Source organism: Colobus angolensis, unplaced genomic scaffold, assembly GCF_000951035.1.
Source record: "Colobus angolensis palliatus isolate OR3802 unplaced genomic scaffold, Cang.pa_1.0 Scaffold70, whole genome shotgun sequence".
NCBI classification, from domain to species: Eukaryota; Metazoa; Chordata; class Mammalia; order Primates; family Cercopithecidae; genus Colobus; species Colobus angolensis.
This window is the reverse complement of record NW_012120710.1, coordinates 7,118,467-7,140,846: the sequence shown is the minus strand read 5'-3', so window position 1 is coordinate 7,140,846 and position 22,380 is coordinate 7,118,467. Positions and strand designations below refer to the sequence as shown.

Genomic DNA, 22,380 nt, shown 5'->3' with positions numbered 1-22,380 from the left:
GGAAGAATAGTCCTCAATTGAATACTTATACAAAAAAAAAAAAAAAAGAAAGAAAAGAAACATGGAAAGCAACCTTAGTGCCAAAAACACTAAATATACATTGTATTGCATCTACTTAACATTGCTTTCCATTTTTCAAAGTGACAAATTTCATTACAATAAATATTTTAGTCCATATAATTGTTTCCTGAATTTTGGACGAAAAATCCTAATAACCATGGGTAGTTTGATGATTCAAATTTTACCATTCTAAGATTACAATTTATTGATTTACTTTCAAACTGAAAAGCTCAGAATGAATGCTAAATATACCACAACATTTTCATTCCTTCTAAAATTTTAATCTCAGTAGGTTGGGCATGGTGGCTCACGCCCATAATCCCAGCACTTTGGGAGGCTGAGGCAAGCCGATCTCCTGAGGTTGGGAGATTAACACCAGCCAAGATGGTGAAACCTCATCTCTACTAAAAATGTAAAATTAGGCGGCATGGTGGCACATGCCTATAATCCCAGCTACTTGTGAGGCTGAGGCAAGAGAATTGCTTGAACCTGGGAGGCGGAGGTTGCAGTGAGCTGAGATTGCACCACTGCACTCCAGCTTGGGCGACAAGAGCAAGACTCTGTCTAAACAAAAAATAAACTAATCTCAGTAATGTAGATTGTGAGGAAGAAAATAAGATATAAACAGTTGTCAATTTAAAGGGTTCTATGTATGCCTTTATACAGTTTATGGCACACCTGCCATAAACTGTGCACAATTAGTAGACAGGTGTGGACAGCAGTAGAGGGAAGGGGATAAATCTGTCCCACAGGGTCTGCCACTACTGTATTTTTTTAAGACACTGGAATTTTAACAACATTAATAACCTCATTTTTCAGCACTTTCTAGAATTCCAATCAAGGTAAATATCATAAGAAATTAAATGAGAGTGAAAGTCAAGAAAACATTTTGAAGGAATGTTATGAAAGGTTTAGGGTACTCAACACAATGCAAGTAATGAAAGTTCACTAGTATCCTGGAAAGAAAATGTCAACTAATGATTCTGCAAATGTAGTTTCATCTTTATCCACTCATCATTATCTAATAAATCAGCTGCATGGTGCTTAGCACATATTAAGCACTCTGTTGAATACTCAGATGCTTCGAAAAATAATGAGTTTTGCTTTCTATATCCTCTTTCATTTGAAATGCCAGAAAGAAATTCTTCCTGAAAGCAGAAAGTGCCTATTGCTAATCAGAAGGTCTACACAATTCATCAGTACTTACTTGCTCTCGAATCATGTTTTTGTAGTGAGTCACAATATTGTCATGCTGTTCTAATGTTTTTTTCACCTCTTCTTCTTTTTTATCTTCTTCACTGGACTTATAAATAGCCTTAGTTATAACACCTATAAAAGAAAGCTTATTTAAAATTTGTTTTAAACGTTTTAAATACTATTTTACTATTAAGACTTAGTAAAAACATATAACCTAACTCCATGATAGGTAAGAATCTTTTCAATCTTACTGAAAGCCAAATGTCCTTCAATGGGCTACAGATCAAGAGCTTACCTTCAAGTTCTTTTACCAGCTTCGTAAACTCATGATCAAATATCATGTATTCTGGACTGGGAAAGTTTGGCTGGGGTTTCTGAGATGCTCTGGAATATAACTCATGTTTGCTAATAAATCCTAGTTTCTCTATGAAATTCTCTTTGCCAATCCTCTTCTCTATTAGTTGTTTTAGTTTCTCTCTACAGAGATAAACATATTGAGATGCTTTAAAAAATAAAATCAAAACCAAACATAAAAGCTTGATCTACATAATGCTTTGGCAAAAAAAAAAAAAAAAAAAAGCATCATTATCTATTGATGCCATTAAGAGAGTCATCTTCCAAGGCCTTACTTACTTCTTGTAGCTCTCAAGTGAGTTATCATTGAAATAAATTGAAATGCCCAACAAAAGGGCACATAAGCCTTGGACCAACTGCTCTTCTTCTCCAAGATTTTCTGCAATTTGTCCTGTAAGCTGAAATCTTTGTTAAGGAGGCTAAGGATTGATAATATCTAGTATATTTTGCAATTTGAATTTGACATACATTAATACTTCACATAAGAGTTCCCATAAGAAATTCCACATATAGGCTAGGTGCGGTGGCTCATGCCTATAATCCCAGCACTTTGGGAGGCCAAGGTAAGTGGATCACCTGAGGTCAGGAGTTTGAGACCAGCCTGGCCAACATGGTGAAACCCTGTCTCTACCAAAAATACAAAAATTAGCTGGGTGTGGTTGCGCATACCTGTAATCCCAGCTAACTCAGGAGGCTGAGTGAGGCAGGAGAATTGTTTGAACTTGGGAGGTGGAGGTTGCAGTGAGCTGAGAGAGCCACTGCACTCCAGCCTAGGCGACAGAGCAAGACTTGGTCTCGAAAACAAAAAAAGAAATTCCATATGTATTCCAAGCCAGCATAAAACAAACCACACACACACAACTTAGGCATCATTACAACCTTAACAGTTTAAAAAGTTGCAAAACAGATAAGATAGTGGAGAATTCAAGTATTTTGGGCATAGAGCTACTTCTAATTGAGAAGAAAAACTAAAAAAGATATAAATACATGTACGTTACTAAAACATAAAGGATACAAATGGAACATTGGCTGAATTGTGAAGAAAATGTGTTACTGCAATGGGACAATTGCTTAGCCAGGTACAAAGCAACATTAATAATCCAACTCTTGTTTGTATTTTGCTTCCCTGCAACAGATAAATTGGTAGAAATCTTTCCATTCATTTTATATTTTTTAAACTTAAAGTTGCCCTAAGATCCCTTCCATTTGCATGAAAAGAACTTTAACATCTTATAAGAGATGAGCCAGAAATCCAGTCTTAAAAAACTAAACAAGAGAATAAATTCTTGTATGCACCACAGGCTGCACTTCCTAAAATGAACAGAGTGCAGAAATTAGAATTGATCCATGTTCAGAGGCATATACTGGGTTATTTAAAATATCATTAGTTTAAAAACCTTGTCTGCTAAGGAAAAAAAATTATAGTGTGGAGGCTTTAAAATATCTATTAATCCCAAGACACTTTACAATGAATTTGCCAAGCAAATCTATGATATTTCAGTCAGAAGTTTAAAAACAAGTGCCTGATAAAAGGAAAATTCTACTTCTTTCCAAAAAAAAAAAAAATCAAGAAAAATACAAAAAATAATCCCCTGAATCATTTAGTCAAATTCCATGAGAGAATATATTTTCTAACAATAAATAAACCATACTACAAATTCAGTGATCACACACCAGATAAAAGGAAGATTTAAATTAGCCAAGTGCCCCAAATCATTAACTACTGCCAAGTATACTTAATACTGAAAATAAGCATATCCAGCAAAATTAGTTTTCAAAATTTTAATACAACACATTTACATCTCCTACGTAGAATAATCTTAGTTCATCATATTGACAGTGCCCATATTTATATTCCTATAACCTGTATCTTCAAAAAAAAACTTGTTTGAAATAAAATAATGAAAATCAGAATAGTGGCCGGGCGTGGTGGCTCACGCCTGTAATCCTAGCACTTTGGGAGGCCGAGGCGGGTGGATCACCCGGAGGTCGGGAGTTCAAGACCAGCCTGACCAACATGGAGAAACCCCGTCTCTACTAAAAATACAAAATTAGCCAGGCATGGTGGCACATGCCTGTAATCCCAGCACTTTGGGAGGCCGAGGCAGGCAGATCACCTGAGGTCGGGAGTTCAAGACCAGCCTGACCAACATGGAGAAACCCCGTCTCTACTAAAAATACAAAATTAGCCAGGCATGGTGGCACATGCCTGTAATCCCAGCTACTCGGGAGGCTGAGGCAGGAGAATTGCTTGAACCCAGGAGGTGGAGGTTGCGGTGAGCCGAGATCGCACCATGGCACTCCAGCCTGGGCAAAAAGAGCAAAACTCCGTCTCAAAAAAAAAAAAGAAAACCAGAATAGTAATGCATCACTTTGGGGAAAGTCTCATAAAATGTACAAAATATAATTCAAAGATCTAGACAAGGAATGAATTTAAAGTAACCATCACTGTGTTTTGAAAAATTTCTACCACCTAGACTATTCTAATTTTGCAAATCTTGATGCCAGTATCTTGACTCTTCTATAATCTATTTTTAGGTATATTTAATAATGAATTAAGTTCAAACAGGACCTCTTCAAATGATCTGCCATGTAAGCACTGACACAAATTTAATTTTTACATGGTGCATTATTTTTACTGTTTCCTTGCCTCTATGTCATTACCATGCCCATAATATAACTTCAAGTCATTCATGTAAATTGGAAAGTTAAAAAACAGTCATTCTCAACCGACCATGTGCCACAGAAAACTTACAACTACTCAAGTTATAAATGCAAATGTTTTGTTCATCTACCTGGTTATATATATAAGTTCATTATTACTTAGAATAACCATTTGCAGGTACCAAATATACCCACATTGTATATATAAGAGCATACTATCAAATCACTGGCTGATGTATAATTAAAAAAAACAGAATAAGATTTAAATCAGAATCTTCTAAAAGTATGGCTTTTGGGATCTAATTGAAGGATAAGAAGAGCAAAGTCAAATATAACCAGTTAAAAGACAGAATAAAACATTTCATTTATTATAGAGACAAAAAAAGATAAAGTACTCAGGAGTGAACCTAATCAAAATGGTGTAAAATGTAAACAAGGAAAATTTTAAAACACTCCTAAAGAGCACAAAAGTGGACATAAACCAATATAGAAAGCCATCATGTTCTTAGATAGGAGACTAAACATCACAAAGATATTAATTCTAAGTTAATTTATAAAATTAATGTGCCTGTAATCCCAGCAGTTTGGGAGGCTGAGGCGGGTTGGATCACCTGAGGTCTGGAGTTCGAGACCAGCCTGAGTAACATGGTGAAACCCCGTTTCTACTAAAAATACAAAAATTAGCCAGGAGAGGTGGCAGGCACCTGTAGTCCCAGCTACTCGGGAGGCTGAGGCAGGAGAATCGCTTGAGCCTGGGAGGCGGAGGTTGCAGTGAGCCGAGATCACAACACTGCACTCCAGTCTGGGCAACAGAGTTAGACTCCAAAAAAAAATTAATTAAATAAGTAAGTAAAAATAAACAAATGAATAAAATTAGTATGATTCAAATAAAAATTACAAAAAGGTTTTTTTTTGCTTCTTGAACAAAAACAGCATGATTCTGAAGATCATATGAAGAAAGTGAGATTAACTAGGGACACTGTAAAAAAAAAAAAAAGAGAGAGAATAATGGATCACAAACAAGCAGGAATCAAGAGACAGAATACAAAAATCCAGAAAAATGGGCCCATATACAAATGAGAATTTAGTATATGAAAAGGGTAGCATATAACCATCAGTGAGTTACAAATAGATTTAAAAGATTTTGGGACAACTAGATAGCTATTTAGAAAAAGATCAGTGGAGCTGTATCTCATAAAGTTCGTTGAGAAAAACAGAACAAAGAATTAAATGCAAAAAAAGAAACCAGAAAGTATAAGATAAAAAGAGAAGTATAAATTCCTTAAAGTCTTTTCTCGGGGGAGTGGGAACCGAGTCTCGCTCTGTGTATCAGACTGGAGTGCAGCAATCATATCTCACTGCAGCCTTGAACTCCAGAGCTCAGGCAATGCCCCCGCCTCAGCTTCCAAAGTGCTAGTATTACAGGTGTGAGCTACCATGCCTGGCCTAGTAAATTCCTTAAAATCTGAACATGGAGAGGCCTTTTCTAAGTATGACTTAAAATGCAGAAGCCATAAAATATAAGTCTGAGAAAAAAAAATCCAAAACAAAACATCAAGGTCAAAAGACAAATGACATACCAGAAAAAAAAATCTGTAACTCATATTAAAGACAAGGGTTAAGTACATTAATATAAAATGGGCAGAGGATATGAATAAAAGGAAAAGTACACACCTCTTTCCAGAGCCCCTAGAGTGTGTGAACCATTGAGGAGATTTGAGAAAACAAATGGAGGCTAAAACTCTAATTTGAGAGCATTCTCAGGGGTGATTATAAATCACAGATTTTACAGGATAAAAGAGAACTACAAACAAAATATTTGAAGCTGAGGGCTGGGTGCAGTGTCTCACAGCTGTAATCCAAGCACTTTGGGAGGCCAGGTGGGTGGATCACCTGAGGTCAGGAGTTTGAGACCAGCCTGGCCAACATGGCGAAACCCTGTCTCTACTAAAAATACAAAAATTAGCCGGGCGTGGTGGTGTGCACCTGTAATCCCAACCACTTGGGAGGCTGAGGCAGGAGAATTGCTTGAACCCGAAAGGCGGAGGTTGCGGTGAGCCAAGATCATGCCATTGCACTCCAGTTTGGGCAATAGAGTGAGACTCCGTCTCAAGAAAAAAAAAAAAAAAAGAAAGAAAAGAGCATGATGGAACTTTCTGGGATTATGAAAATGTTCTACATCTTGTTTTGGGTGGTGTTTACAGAGATACACTCAAACACCAAAAATCATCACATGAAACACAGAAGGTCTGTGCATTTTATGGTATATAAATTAATACCTCAAAAAAAATTACCTTTCAAATGACTGACGTATACTTATAAAATACTTTCCCTGATATAAAATTATTCAAGCTAAAGCTGCAAAATATGTATGTGTGTGTGTAAGTTAATGACACATGTTAAATCAGGCTCATACACAAAGATACAATTCATAACAGGACCTCATTTATTACTACCCACATTATTCAACTGAAACTCATGCCCAAACATAGATATTAAGGTACACTCCTTTTCTGCCAAATATTCACACAAAACAAACAAAACAAAAATAGCACTTTCCCCGCACACAGCAAAAACTAACCCTCAGTGGTGGCTGTAGCACATGGATTATATTCAGAATAATCCATAATATTTCATTTAAAATATTTCAAATTACAAAATTATACTTACTATTGTACATTTTAAATAATCTAGTATAAAAATAATCACATTCTTTCATATGCTGATTGATTAAAGACAATCTGAATTCTACTTCCTTTGAAATGGCTTCAGAGAAAATAAATAGGCAAGCTTGGAGAAAAAACACAAAAAACCAAAACCAAGGAAATCCAAAAAGTGCAAGCATCCCCAGAAGAAGCACAAGTACAGATTCAGATTCTCATTCCCACAGTGTTTAGTAACACCAATACAATATCCCATGGAGAAAAACTGGAGAGTCATTTATGATAGAAATAAATTGGTTGACACGCAAAAGTGTAAGTAGAATGTAACTTCAAACAAGCGGTTAAAAAAAACCAATCAGCAAAACCCAAGACAGAGAAAAAGCTTTGCTGTAAGAGGAAAATGCCTAAGCTTAATCAAGTGATACATACCCGTCTGTCGATCTTATCACCCTGCAAATTATACATTACAAATTATTCAAACATGTTACTACTTCAGAAAAGTCTAAATCTGGAAAAATCCCTCAAATACTTTTTCATAGTCTCTCTACAAACTCAAGCCAATAATTTGGGACAGGATAGTTCTAATGATACTTCTTTTATACAATAAAGTTAGAGGATACATTTAGAGGATATATATTTTAGAAGATAAAGGATAATTTTATAGCACTGTGATTACTTAAGAATGGGGAAGACATCACCATCTTTAGCACTTCTCATTGTGCATTCATTGTAATTTCAATGTTAAAGTGAAGTTTGTGGTAATGGTGATTAGACAGATAATTACTGTTTGACTTTTAAAAAAAAACTGTTGTTAACAGATAGCAACGTGAGAATGCCAAGCAATAAATAAGTAAAGATATAAAAATTTGGGGTAGTTTTTTTAATCTCTAAGAGATAAGTGTTAAGACAAAATAAGCTTTCAATTAAAGTAAGCCAATTTTAAACTTTAACTTCCTTTTCACTATAGTTACTTTTTAAGCTTTCATTTATAATTTCTACGGATGGAGCTACTGTTTCTTTAAAAGCTCAAAATAAGGAGAAATTCAATGAGTGTGGCAGAATTAAAAACTAAAGACGGACGCAACCACATTATTATGGGGAGTGGGTAGGATAACTACTGCTTCAGCAGTGTACAGAACAATTTTAGATTTAGTCACATTTTTACTCTCCCTGAGTGACTTTAAATGTCAATGACTTTAGAGTTTTGCTAAAGCATGAACTTGAACTGTTCAACAGCAAGGCTGGTACATGTGGGCAAATCATGTAACAGAAAGTGACATTCCTAAATGCCTAGCACCTACACTTCAATAAAGCTTTGTTGTTCTCATTAAGAGTCTAAGACACACAAAAATTTTTTGTTATGTTTTCCTACATCTTACTAGGTAAATGATATGCACTGGGGACTTAAGGATTTAAGAACTCACGAACCTCAAGGGAATATACTGTATAACTATATATACAATGGACCACTATTCCACTATTTCTAAATGATCAATTGCTTTGGGAAGAGAAAGAGGGAAATATACAGCTATGAACTACTTTATTCTATTCCCTCCCATAAACTAACCTGAATTCAGTTACTGAGAAGAAAGAGAAAAATGACATGCATGAACACTGTGGATAATTTAAAAGCAAGACAAAACCCTCAAAATACCTTTCTGGCCAGAACATGTATTTTCATCATGATGCAGGCCTTATAACAATTTAGCACAACTATTCCTCTAACAGTATTTTACTGCTTTTTCTCCACAAAACTGTTTCTGATTATGATGAACTAATAAGCAGAATAAGTCTTCTCTGTCCTTTTTCATCTGTATCTTCTAAAGACATCCTTAAATCCTGTATCACTGACATCAAAATGTACAGAACTTTTTCCCCTTAGAGAAGTTTCATGCAAAACTTTACCTGTGAAAGGATATTGGTGCACTGTTGAAGTAAAGAAACTGGAGGGTTGCCAATACTTGTAGCAAGTTGAACCCTGAGCAACTGTTCTTTCTGGGTGGCATTTTCTTGCAAAGCATGGGCAAGGGCCACAGCAGCACACCAGTTTGAAAGTGAATCAGTAGAAAACAAACCTCCACATAATAACTGGCCAGCTGAAACTGAATTACCTGTTGCTACAAAGATGGCAGGCAGACAATAAAAATATATTAGATTTTTACGTAAATCAAATTTTAAATCAACTGTTTTCTGTACACATCAAATAGTGTGAAATACCATTAAATATAATCATTAAACATGTGTTAATTAGTAGTATTAAATATACTTTCAAAATGATAAAAATCTGCTTTTCAAAGCAAAATGAACAATGAGAGAAAGTTATCTTGGAAGAAAAGTAACAGAACAAAGAAATACAGGTTGAGGCTGGGCATGGTGGCTCACGCCTGTAATTCTAGCACTTTGGGAGGCTGAGGTGGGAGGATCCCTTGAGGCCAGGAGTTGGTGGTGCATGCTTGTAGTCCCAGCTACTCGGGAGGCTATGGCCTGAGAATCACTTGAGCCCAGGAGTTTGAGGCTGCAGTGAGCTATGGATCGTGTCACTGCACTCCAACCTGGACAGGAGTGAGACCCTATCTTAAAAAAAAAAAAAAAAAAAAAGAGAGAGAGAGAGAAAAGAAACATAGGTTGAGTATCCCTTATCCAAAATGCTTGGGATCAGAAGTATTCCAGAAAGAAAATGTGGTACATACACACAATGGAGCACTATTCAGCCATACAAAACAAAGAGATCCAGTCATTTACAACACAGATGAACCTGGACATCATTATGTTAAGTGAAATAAGCCAGGTATGTAAAGACAAACATTTGCTCTCACTCATTTGTGAGAACAAATAAAAATTAGAACTAAATTATTTACCATCAATGGTAGAAGGTAAAATTATTTACCTTTATTCGTGGGATCTAAAAATTTGTGGGAATTCATGGACACAGAGATTAGAAAGAGGGTTATCAGAGGCAGGGCAGTGTAGTGGGAAGTTAGAGGGAAGGTGGGGATAATGCATACAAAAATATTGTTAGAAAGAATGAATAAGGCTGGGCGCGGTGGCTCATGCCTGTAATCCCAGCACTTTGGGAGGCTGAGGCAGGTGGATCACGAGGTCAGGAGATCGAGGCCATCCTGGCTAACACGGTGAAACCCCATCTCTACTAAAAAATACAAAAAATTAGCCAGGCATGGCGGCGGGCACCTATAGTCTCAGCCACTCTGAAAGCTGAGGCAGGAGGATGGCGTAAACCTGAGAGGCAGAGTTTGCAGTGAGCCAAGATTGCACCACTCTACCCCAGCCTGGGAAACAGAGGGAGACTCTGTCTCAAAAAAAAAAAAGAAAGAATGAATGAATAAGATATACCATTTGATTGCACAACAGGGTGACTATAATTTAAAAAAAAGGGTATATTTTATTTTTAATTTTTTTTGGAGACAGGGTCTCACTCTGTTTGCCCAGGCTGGAGTATGGTGGTGCGATTTCGGTTCACTGCAGCCTCAACCTCCCAGGCTCAGGTGATTCTCCCATCTCAGTCTCCCATGTAGCTAGGACTACCGGCGTGTGCCACCATGCCTGGCTAATTTTTTTTTTTGAGCTGGAGTCTCACTCTGTTGCCCAGGCTGGAGTGCAATGTTGTGATCTCAGTTCACTGCAACCTCCACCTCCTGAGTTCAAGTGATTCTCCTGCATCAGTCTCCCCAGTAGCTGGGATTACAGGCATGTGCCACCACGCCTGGCTAATTTTTGTATTTTTAGCAGAGACGGGTTTTCACCATGTTCGCCAGGCTGGTTGGTCTTGAACTCCTGACCTCAGGTGATCACCTGCCTCGGCCTCCCAAAGTGCTGGGATTACAGGCATGAGCCACCAGGCCCAGCCTAAATTTTTGTATTTTTAGTAGAGATGGGGCTTTGCTATGTTGCCCAGGCTGGTCTTGAACTCCTAGACTCAAGCAATCTGCCTGCCTTGGCCTCCCAAAGTGCTGGAATTGCAGGTGTAAGCCACCACGCCTGGCTTAAGTATACATTTCAAAATTACTTAATGAGTGCAATTAGATTATTTGAAACACAAAGGCTAAATGCTTGAAGAAATGTTTTAAAAAAAAAGCATTTCAGATTTCACTTTTGGGATGCTCAACTTGTATTAAAATATTTTCGGCATCAAACTGATGATGGTAACATTCCAAAAACTTACCTTAATTAAAAACAACATTTCTAAAACAAACTTAAGGAAATGCCACATTTTGATCATCTACTACATCAGGTCTTATTTTCATTAATGTTCAATAATTTTTTTAAGGTAATAAATTTTTTATCAGTTTTTTTGGTAAATATAATTAAACAGACTTAAATTCTAACAAAAAACCTCAATGTATGTAATTAAAATGAGTTTTATTGATGTTTCCAATTACCTTTATGAAATTGCTCTTAAAGTTTAAAGTTAATAAAGGTAATTATTTAAAAAATTTATCTTAGGTAAGATGAAACATTTAAAGAACCCATAAAAAGGTTAATGACTCTAACCTATACTAGAACAACAGACTGAAAGTTAAATGTGATCTAACGGTAAAATTCATCTTCTTTTTTAAATTTTTATTTTTGAGACAGAGTCTCTCTCTGTTGCCCAGACTGGAGTGCAGTGGCACAATCTCGGTTCACTGCAACCTCTGCCTCCAGGATTCGAGGGATACTCCTGCCTCAGCCTCCTGAGTAGCTGGGATTACAGGCACCTGCCACCACGTCCAGCTAATTTTTGTATTTTTAGTACAGACGGGGTTTCACCATGTTAGCTAGGCTGGTCTTGAACTCCTGATCTTAGGTGATCCGCCTGCCTTGGCCTCCCACAGTGTTGGCATTACAGGCGTGAGCCACCGCACCCAACAAAATTCATCTTTAGAATGACAATTATAATTAACAGTAGATTCTGTTTACTGGCATCTATACATGCTAAGTTTTGGAGTGAGTACTTTATGTAATGTAATGCATGTAACTGCATTTATCCTCACAATGTTCCTAATGGGGTATTATGCCCACATAGAGATGAGTATTATTATCCCCCATAACTCAGTAAGGCTCAAGTTAAAAAGTTATACAGCAAAAGTTATACAGCAAAAGTGAAAATTCTACAATGCAAACTCTTGTCTGACTCCAAAGCCTGTTGTCAAAATTTACCTGCAGGCTTTAGAATTCAGGTGTTTTTTTTTTTTTCTCCTAAGCATGCAAAGTATTTTAGGCTAAAGCATAGAAAGAAAGATTCAATTAAAAGTTTGAAAGACAATGATTTACTTTTTCAAATAAAAATTAGAACTAAATTATTTACCATCAATGGTAGAAGGTAAAAGTGTTGACACGATTTCCCCTTGTCCTTTTTGGTTTTTATACAAGAAACACTGGAAACAATAGAGAACAGCACAGCGCAAAACAAATGGCTGCCTTTCATTAACCATGGACATGAGAAGTACTACAATTGCCGGTCTGTTGCATTTAAAAAGAAAAGAACAAAATGAAACAATGCAACCCAAGTATACAAGTCAATAACTAGTCATTTTTGTTGACTGAAGAATCATAACCAGAACACCAGCAAGTTAAGTATTTCTATCTCTATTTCACAGAAAACTGTAGCTGACAGAGTGAAGTGACTGCTTAAGGCATACAGCTAGGATGTGAACGACATGATATCTGAATCTAAGTATCTAAATTCCAAAAATTACCAACCCTTTTAAAATTCCAATGTCATTTATCTTGCAAGATAATTTCTAGTTTCAAAACATACAACTACTTCTTTAAAAAGAGTAAGATGTGTATATGAGATACATTAACAACCCAAAATTTTTACTTCCTCAGAGTAATCTCAGTATTTCCCTTTCTCTACCTTGGTGGGTTTGAAGGTGCATTTACAGACGCAAAGTAGTCTTGGTTTACTTGGTAGCCTCGAATAACTTCTGATACCGTATTTATAGTCTGTTAAGGGGAAGAAAGAAGAAGAACATTTAGAGAAATTAAGCCAAGAAGGAAAATCTGTTTGCAAGAGAAAACAATCTTATATTCCACTTTTTAAGGGCCAAAAGCACCAAAACATCAGTGATAACATTGTAATCTTGTAACACTTTCTCAAGGTGAAATTTTAAAGCATTAAGCATGGGTCTCCAATAAAACAACACTTGACATGCATTTTAAATCTCAAAAACTATAATACTATTCTCTAGGAGATAAAATATCTATTTATATAAAAACAGAAAAAAGGTTTTAAAATAATCAGAGAACAAAGTTAAAAGATTAAAAAATTCGAGGATAAAGTTAAAAAATAAAGACTATTTCAAAACATGTTATAAAAGATAAATATATACCATTTTAATTTGTTAATTAAAAAATAATTTTTAAAAAGACAAATTACCCAGGAAGTCTACTAAGAGAGTTGCAGAAAGAGAACAGAAAAGAGGTCAGGCACAGTGGCTTATGTGTGTAATCCCAGGACTCTGGGAGGCCCAGGTGGGTGGATCACTTGAGGTCAGGAGTTTGAGACCAGCCTGGCCAACATGGTGAAACCCCGTCTCTACTACAAATATAAAATTAGCTAGGCATTGTGGCATGTGCCTGTAATCCCCATTACTTGGGAGGCTAAGGCAGGAGAATTGTGTGAACCCGGGAGGTGGAGGTTGCAGTAAGCTGAGATAGTGCCGTTGCAGTCCAGTCTTGGTAAAAGAGCAAGACTCTGTCTCAAAACAACAACAACAATGACAACACCACTACCAAAACAGAAAAGAGAAAATTATCAAGGAGTGCCAAAAATACCCTCAGAACTGAAGGATGTATGTTTCCAGCTGAAAGTGCTCACTGAATGATAAAAATAACTGGGGAGCAAGGGAGTGGGGAAACGGTCCACAGGAAAGCACATCATCAGTACATTTCAGAAAACCAAAAAAAAAAAGATCTCAAAAGTTTCTAGAGAGAAAAAGATTACTTTAAAAAACAACAACAACGACAACAACAACAACGACAACAACAACAAAAAACAGAGTAGGATTATAATGGCTTCAAGCTTCAAACTTCCTAACAGCAACACTGGAATGATGTTCTGAAAGTTGAGTATTAGTGATTTCCAACCCTGAATTCCATATCTAGCCAAACATTAAATTAATTCTGAAAGTAGAGGAATGACATTTTCAGACATGAAAGAGCCAAAAATAAAATAAATCCTCCTGTTATTTACTCTTTTTTTTTTTTTTTTAAGAAAACTAAGAAAAATAATGGCCGGGTACAGTGGCTCATGCCTGTAATCCCAGCACTTTGGGAGGCTGAAGTGGGTGGATCACTTGAGGTCAGGAGTTCGAGACCAGCCTGGCCAATGTGGTGGAACCCCCCTCTCTACTAAAAATACAAAAAATTAGGTGGGCATGGTGGCAGGCCCCTGTAATCCCAGCTAGTTGGGAGGTTGAGGCAGAAGAATTGCTCAAACCCAGGAGGCGGAGGTTGCAGTGAGCTGAAATCATGCCATTGCACTCCAGCCTGGGTGACAAGAGCGAAATTCAACAACAACAACAAAAGAAAATTAAGAAAAATAAAGTTAATGAACCAAGGGACAGAGGAAAAAGATATGTGATCTAGGCCAGGAGCATTGGCTCATGTCTGTAATCCTAACATTTTGTGAGGCCAAAATGGGTGGATCATTTGAGGTCAGGAGTTCAAGAACAGCTTGGCCAACATGGTGAGACTGTCTCTACTAAAATTACAAAAACTAGCCGGGCGTGGTGGGGGGGCACCTGTAATCCCAGCTACTCAGGAGGCTGAGGTAGGAGAATCACTTGAACCCCGGAAGGCAGAGGTTGCAGTGAGCTGAGTTCATGCCACTGTACTACAGCCTGGGCAACAGACTGACACTCTGTACCAAAAATAAAAATAAAATAAAATAAGGGATCCAGATAACCAAGGAGTCCGTCAGGAGAGAAGTAAAGGAAATCCTAGGAGGATGGCAAAAGAAAGTCCCAGGACAAGAGACATGGGGCAGAATTAGAGCCCAGATTGGAGCAGGAGAATGGAGGGTCTGCAGGTGGCCTGCAGTGGGGAACGAAGTGTTAATATATGATTATTAAGCATATATACCTCTGCATATATAGAGTAACAGTAAAATGAAGAACACAATTATGACTCATGGATGAGAAAAATATATTTTTAAAAAAGGATATAGGGCTCTATTTGGCTTAGCAGGAATGGTATCAATATAATTGTAAAAATATAAACCCCAACTATTGATTTAAATATAAATTCCATAAAATAATTATGGGGCAACATGAGGAAGTAAAGTGGGACTTACAGTAAGGACAAGTGAGGCTGAAGGCAGTTATTTTTGTTATAAAACTTTTATTATTTGTACTTTTGATATTGCACGTTGAGAAAAATTTTTTAAAAATGTAAACAAACTGAACTTTTCTTCTTCAAACTAACTTCTTTCTCTTATAGGTAAGCAACAGAAAATGCCACACAGGGGAAAAGAATTTACTATTCAATGAATCTACCAGTTGAATAAGACTAAGTCACATGGTTCTCAGAATCAAAATGCAAATCATACTGTGCACTCCTGTTGAATGTAATAAAATTAATGAGAAATCTTTGTAGATGGATCTGAAAAACTTTAACATTATTATTTATGTGCTATAAAACTTGAGGGATGAGTATATCTTTTGGAATCAATACTTTTATCATTATGTGAATTATATTTTAGTAAGATCACTAAAAATTTTAACCTAAAAAATGGTTAACTATTACAGTTTTTCCCTCAGCAAATACCTAATTCTTCCTAGGATTCAGGATTTCAACTTCCACAGAGTTAGTTTTGACTTCATTTGCTTTACCTCAGTCAGGATATCAGCAGGAACCCCAGTAGCCATTAGGATAGTACAAAGCTGCTGCAATAACCCACACTGGAACATAGCCTTCTGGCAGCTACTGGTAGCACCAGGAGGGTTGGTGGGAGATACCAGTACACGAACAAGCTGTGAAAGAAAGAGAAAACAAAATTTGTCTCTTAAAGATTTGAAAAGGCTTGAGGCAAATCTGATCTATGTGAACAAGAAACTCTGCATGAAGTACTCCCTTAGCTGCTCAGCCACATTTAAGTGCTCTTTCTTTTGAGCTCCCATGGCGATAGTTCTGTGACAGTAATATTGCATTATGCCTCTTACTTAAGGCTGTCTCCTTCAGGTGACTGTGGACTCCCAAAGAGAAACTGCCTTGGTCATTTTTGTTTCCCAAACATAGTACTTGTAACAGTACATATTCAATAAGTAAATGGATGAATAAGTTACAGAGTGGCAGATTTCTTATCAAAGTTAACAATGAATTACCTAATAAGACAGCAGGTCTGAAAAGAGAATGACCTGACGGGTGATAAATTTCCCTTCAACTGGAAATATTTAAAGAGAGGCTAAAACCAACAACTGGAGAGATGGTAAAAGATTCATGTATTAGGCATGGGGTGGGCTGCACTGATTGCTAATGCCAATTAAATCCCTATGATTCTATGATTACTTGGACTATAAACTTAAAATTTCAGAAACATGAAAAAAGTCATCTCAAATAACTAACACAGTTATGTCTCCAAATTAAAATATTTTATAACTAAAAAACTTTTCAAAAGATGTTTTCTTTAAATTTAGTCTGCAAAATTTGAATTAAAACTCTGCAAGCAGATCAATTTGTGTTTTCAATGGCTCAGAACACAATCATGATAACTGTGATGATGAATGGTTCCAATACAGAATGTGTATGTCCAAACAGGAAAACAGTAATGCATTTTTATTTGGTGTATGATAGAGAACTTAAAATACAAGCAACTCTAAATAAAGTTATACATAAAGTATTCCAACAGGTTCTAACAGAATAGCAGAAGATAACTCCTGGCCTGTAAAGTCATGAGCGAATCTACTATTCAGTATTGCAAGTGGAGAATATATTAAAATGAATTAAACTCAGTTCCTTTGCTTTGGAGTTTATGGTCTTCACGACAAGTTTAAGAAAGAAAAGCTTTACTAAGCTACAGAAAGCCAGTTTATTCACTTTTGAAAAGTAAAGAATTCTTAAAAGAATCAATTTGTTATATAATGAGAATACTGTATTTTTCTGTTTACATGCTGTACTCTAATAATATTTTGGTATTTTTTTTTTTTCTGAGATAGGTTCTCACTCTGTTGCCCAGGCTGGAGTGCAGTGGCATGATTATGGTATAATGCAGCCTCAACCTCCTGGGCTTAAGTGATCCTGCCCCTCAGCCTCCTGAGTAGTTGGGACAATAGGTGGACACCACCACACCGGGCTGATAAAAACCATGTTGCTCAGGCTGGTCTCAAACTCCTGAGCTCAAGTGATCCCCACCTGCCTTGGGCTCCCCAAGTGCTGGAATCACAGGTGTGAGTCACCACACCTAACCTACTTTACTTTTTAAACAGTGACACTTCCTTCAGAATAATTCTTTACATAGTACTCTAAACCATAAAACATGTTTAGCTTCCTCAAACAATTTAACTTTTCACTGTCTGATACGAAATACATGCTTTTGCACATCATCAGATTCTCTCACCCTCTCTAATCACGTTTTGGAAGTTACTTTTCTGGAGATATTTCCTTATTTAAGAAAGCAGTGTAGGCTGGGCATGTGGCTCACACCTATAACAGCAGCACTTTGGGAGGCTGAGGCAGGAAAATTGCTTGAGCTCAGGAATTCCTGACTAGCCTGGTAATATAGTGAGACCTTATATCTACTAAAAATAAAAAATCCAGTCAGGAGTGGTGGCTTGCGCCTGTAGTCCCAGTTACTCAGGATGCTGAGGTAGAGGAATTTCTTGAGCCAGGGAGGTTGAGGCTGTAATGAGCTGTGAGGATATCACTGCACTCAGCCTACACAACTAAGTGAGAACCTGTCTCTTAAACAAAACAAAACAAAGCATTGTTGAACAAAGCTATCAAGCTTACCACTTGGTGACAATGGTTCTAAAACATTAAAAAACTATTAACTTCTTGAAATGTATAAAACCAACAATTGAAAACAGAAATGATAAGCTGGCAGTACAAATAGACTCTGTGACTAAGTGCTTCTGTAAAATACTTTTCTAACAGTTTTTAGGCATATTCTAACTAGGGTAACTGCATAATTTATAATCCAAACAAGGACACTTTTGAAGTGAAAGAGGACACTATTAGTAATTACAAAACGAATACTGTACTGGCAAACTGGGGCACAGATTACCCTAACTATCAATCAATCCTATGCAGGCAACTTCCATGGCATGGGACAACATTCAGACTCTAATTACTAGAGGAGCTAACCATCTAGTTAGGTCCAAAACTTCCGAGAGACACAGGTATAATTCAGAGACATTCAAAGGCCCACAAGAATTATGAGTTCATAAGTGAGGAGACCAGTATAAACTTAAGAGTTTGGAGAAGGAGGATTCAATAAAGGAGTAAGTAACTTCAAAGAACTTCAAAATTTTCTCTGATGAGGAAATAATTTGGGATCCTACTGTCCTCACTTTTATTATTACCACTAAGCTTTCACCGTAGAGCATCAATAAATCACAGGTGGTCTGTCAATTTAACATGCATTGGACTTAAAACTCAGACTATCATCTTTGAGGGCAGGACATGATCATTCATTTCCTAGTACCCAGTGTCTGGCTCTCAGTAAATGCTTACTGAATGCATTTATTTGAACTTAATATTTTGAATATTAGAATTTATCCTATCAGAGCCCTAAATGAAGAAAGCAGGTTTTTAAAAATTCAAATCAACAATCTAACCTATTATTCCCTAATGTAAAATCTATCAGGAAACTGTATGTCTGAATTTGCTTTAAAATCATACAGCAAAGAGAGGAATAAATGATGAAACAAAATTGCCAGATGTTAATAACCGTCAAAGTTAACTAATGGGTAGGCAGAATCTCTAGCTGGAGGATAACTGCAAATTTCCATATTAAAGTTTTTTTAAGTCAACCTGAAACCCATCAAATATTCTGGATTTATCAAATACAAGCAATTTTCTTTCCTTTGTAAATATCACTGTCAAAATTCTTACCACATTTATGTCTAAGGATAGTATACCTGTAGCATTAGATGTAGATTGGTCACTTTCTGTGCAGACCAGCCAGTATTTTCATCTCCAACTTCAAACCAAGGTTTCATACGTTGAATATATGAGCCTTCTTTAAAAAAATTTTGATTGGAGTTGTTGTTTTTTAACAAGTTTTGGAGCAAAATCAAACAATCTTCAACTACTATACCTGGGGAAATAATGTAAAACACAAGTGTTAAGGCTGATAAAACCTAACACAAAACTCTCAAACATTTTTAAAAAGATAAATCTCCATGCTCAGCATCTCTTCAATATGGCGAGACAGACAGATAGTCTGTTCTGACACCTGATGGCCACAGGCCATAATCTGCATGCTCTTTCTCAGGTACCCTAAAGATCTCTTGACTTCTACGTCAAGTACCCAGTTGCCTTAGTAACTCATCGTTTATCTTCAAATCCCAGCTTAAACATCATTTCTTCAGGAATGACTACCAAGACTATAGGAATAGGGTAGTGTCACCAGTTACATGCTCTTACAGTAGCCTACTCCTTTTATTATTAGGTAGTGTTTGTCTTCTCCACTAGATTATAATTCACAAACGCTTATGAACAGCCTACTTACTTCTGTATCTTTAGCAGAGGCAGAGGCATGATATCATGTATATACACAGTACTTAACTATTAAACATTTGTTGAATGAATCAACCATATCTTATCTGATTTCTAAGAAGCTCTTAACATTGTCTCTTCCTTGAAACTTCCCTTGGCTTCTAAAACATTACTCTCTCCTGATTTTCCTTATAGTTCTGCAGGTTCTCAATCTTTCATTGTTTCTCTCCTCCATGGTTTTACCCTTTTTATTCTTTGTTTACAGCATATACTCTCCAGGACAGTTTCATCCACACTACAGCTTTCACTATTATCACAGTGAAAACTCTCCAACTGATCTCTACTTTACCAAGTATTATAATAGATTAACCAATGACCTCCATTTCTTCTGATAAACATATTGACTGATGCTGGACGCTGTAAGTAACGACGAGTAAGCTCATCTGGTACATCAACACTTTTACTCCTAATAGTTGAGCTGTATGTTGACAAAAAATCAATTATTTTTTTTAAAAAAGACTCTTTTTTGTTGTGAGGCGGAGTCTCGCTCTGTCGCCCAGGCTGGAGTGCAGTGGCCGGATCTCAGCTCACTGCAAGCTCTGCCTCCCAGGTTTACACCATTCTCCTGCCTCAGCCTCCTGAGTAGCTGGGACTACAGGCGCCCGCCACCTCGCCCGGCTAGTTTTTTTTTTTTTTGTATTTTTTTTAGTAGAGACGGGGAAAAGACTCATTTTTTAGAGCAGTTTTAGGCTTATAGAAAAAGTAAGTACAAATGGAGTTTCTCTACACAGACATCTACTTATTGGTTCTAGACTTCTGCAATAAAGCAAATATCACAATAAAGTGAGTCCCACAAATTTTTTGGTTCTTAGTGTATACAAAAGTTATGTTTACACTATAATGTAATTTATTAAGTGTGCAATAGCATTATGTCCAAAGAATGTACATACCTTAATTTAAAAATATTTCATTGCTAAAAAATGCTAATGACCACCTGAGCCTTCAGTGAGTCATTTTACTCCCGGTAGAAATTCTTTCAAAATTGGAGTCAATTCTCTCAAACCCTGACACTGCTTTATCAACTAAGCTGATGTAATATTCTAAATCCTTTGTTGTCATTTCACCAATGTTCACAGCATCTTCACCACTTTCTTTGCTTATCCATAAGTAATAACCTCTCATCTGTTAAAGTTTGATCACGAGATTGCAAAAATTCAATCACATTTTCAGGCTCCACTTCTAATTCTCTTGTTATTTATACCTTATCTTCAGTTGGTTCCTCCACTAAAGTCTTTAACCCCTCCAAGTCATCCATGACGGTTGTTGGAGTCAACTTCTTCCAAACTCTTGACTTCCCACGAATTACAAATGTTCTTAATGGTATCTAGAATGGTAAATCTTTTCCAGAAGGTTTTCAATTTACTTTACCCAGATGCATCAGAGAAATCACTGTCTATGGCAGCTATAGCTTTATGAAATGTATTTCTTAAATATTAAGACTTGAAAGTCAAAATTGCTGGGTGCAGTGGCTCATGCCTGTAATCCCAGCACTTTAGGAGGCTGAGGTGGATGTATCAGTTGAGGTCAGGAGTTCGAGGCCAGCCTGGCCAACATGGTGAAACCCTGTCTCTACTAAATTACAAAAATTAGCTGGGCATGGTGGTGCATGCCTGTAATCCCAGCTACTCACGAGGCTGAGGTACGAGAATTGCGTGAGCCGAGATTGTACCACTGCACTCCAGCCTGGAGGACAGAGTAAGACTCCATCTCAAAAAAAAAAAAAAAAAAAAAAAAAGGAAGTCAAAATTTCTCCTTGATCCAGGGGTTGCAAAATGCATGTTGTGTTAACAGCATGAAAACAATATTATTGGCCAGGCACAGTGTCTCACATCTGTAATCCCAGCACTTTGGGAGGCCATGCAGGCGAATCACAAGGTCAGGAGCTCGAGACCAGCCTGGCCAACATAGTGACACCCTGTCTCTACTAAAAAAAAAAAAAAAAAAAATACAAAAAATTAGCCGGGCACAGTAGTGGGTGCCTGTAATGTTAGCTACTCAGGAGGCTAAGGCAGGAGAATCACTTGAACCTAGGAGGCAGAGGTTGCAGTGAGCCGAGATTGCACCACTGCACACCAGTCCAGGTGACAGTGCAAGACTCCATCTCAGAAAAAAGAAAACAGTATTATTCTCTTTGTACATCTCCATCAGAACTCTTGGGTGATCAGGTGCATTGTCAATGAGAAGTAATATTTTGAAAATCTTTTTTTTTTTAAAGCACTGGGCTTAGAAAAAAATGCTCTTAAATAGATGTGTAAGAGATGTGTGTTCAGTAAATGTGTGTTCAGTAAGTCACGCTCTTACATAGATGTGCTGTCTTACAGGCTTTGTTATCCATTTATAGAGCACAGGCAGAGTAGATTTAGTATATTTAAGGGTCCTAGGATTTTCAGAATGGTAAGTGAGCACTGGCTTCAACTTAAAGTCAACAGCCGCATTAGCTCTTAACAAGAGAGTCAGCTTGTCCTTTGAAGCTCTGAAGCCAGGTGACTTCTCTCCAGATACAAAAGTTCTAGATGGCATCTTCTTCCAGTAGAAGGCTGTTTTGTCTACACTGAAAATTTAGCATAATTCATCAATTTTTTTTTTTTTTTTTGAGACGGAGTCTCGCTCTGTCACCCAGGCTGGAGTGCAGTGGCCGGATCTCAGCTCACTGCAAGCTCCGCCTCCCGGGTTTACGCCATTCTCCTGCCTCAGCCTCCCGAGTAGCTGGGACTACAGGCGC

The 22,380-nt window shown here is 37.1% G+C and overlaps 1 protein-coding gene across 4 annotated transcripts in view; it reads right to left on the bottom strand.

Annotated features, from left to right (window-relative positions):
• The window catches only part of USO1 (USO1 vesicle transport factor), a 96,592-nt gene that overhangs the window by 11,250 nt on the left and 62,962 nt on the right, over nucleotides 1-22,380 (bottom strand). For 3 of the 4 annotated variants that reach the window (XM_011927197.1, XM_011927196.1, XM_011927198.1), the window contains 10 exons: nucleotides 19,019-19,197; nucleotides 15,773-15,913; nucleotides 12,796-12,884; nucleotides 12,244-12,398; nucleotides 8,844-9,055; nucleotides 7,368-7,388; nucleotides 2,627-2,737; nucleotides 1,891-2,009; nucleotides 1,553-1,734; nucleotides 1,268-1,389 (listed from right to left, as the gene is read on the bottom strand). In XM_011927197.1, the coding sequence (XP_011782587.1) occupies nucleotides 1,268-1,389; nucleotides 1,553-1,734; nucleotides 1,891-2,009; nucleotides 2,627-2,737; nucleotides 7,368-7,388; nucleotides 8,844-9,055; nucleotides 12,244-12,398; nucleotides 12,796-12,884; nucleotides 15,773-15,913; nucleotides 19,019-19,197 (1,331 nt within the window). The remainder of the gene's footprint in view (nucleotides 1-1,267; nucleotides 1,390-1,552; nucleotides 1,735-1,890; nucleotides 2,010-2,626; nucleotides 2,738-7,367; nucleotides 7,389-8,843; nucleotides 9,056-12,243; nucleotides 12,399-12,795; nucleotides 12,885-15,772; nucleotides 15,914-19,018; nucleotides 19,198-22,380) is intronic. The other variant, XM_011927199.1, reaches the window with a different exon arrangement.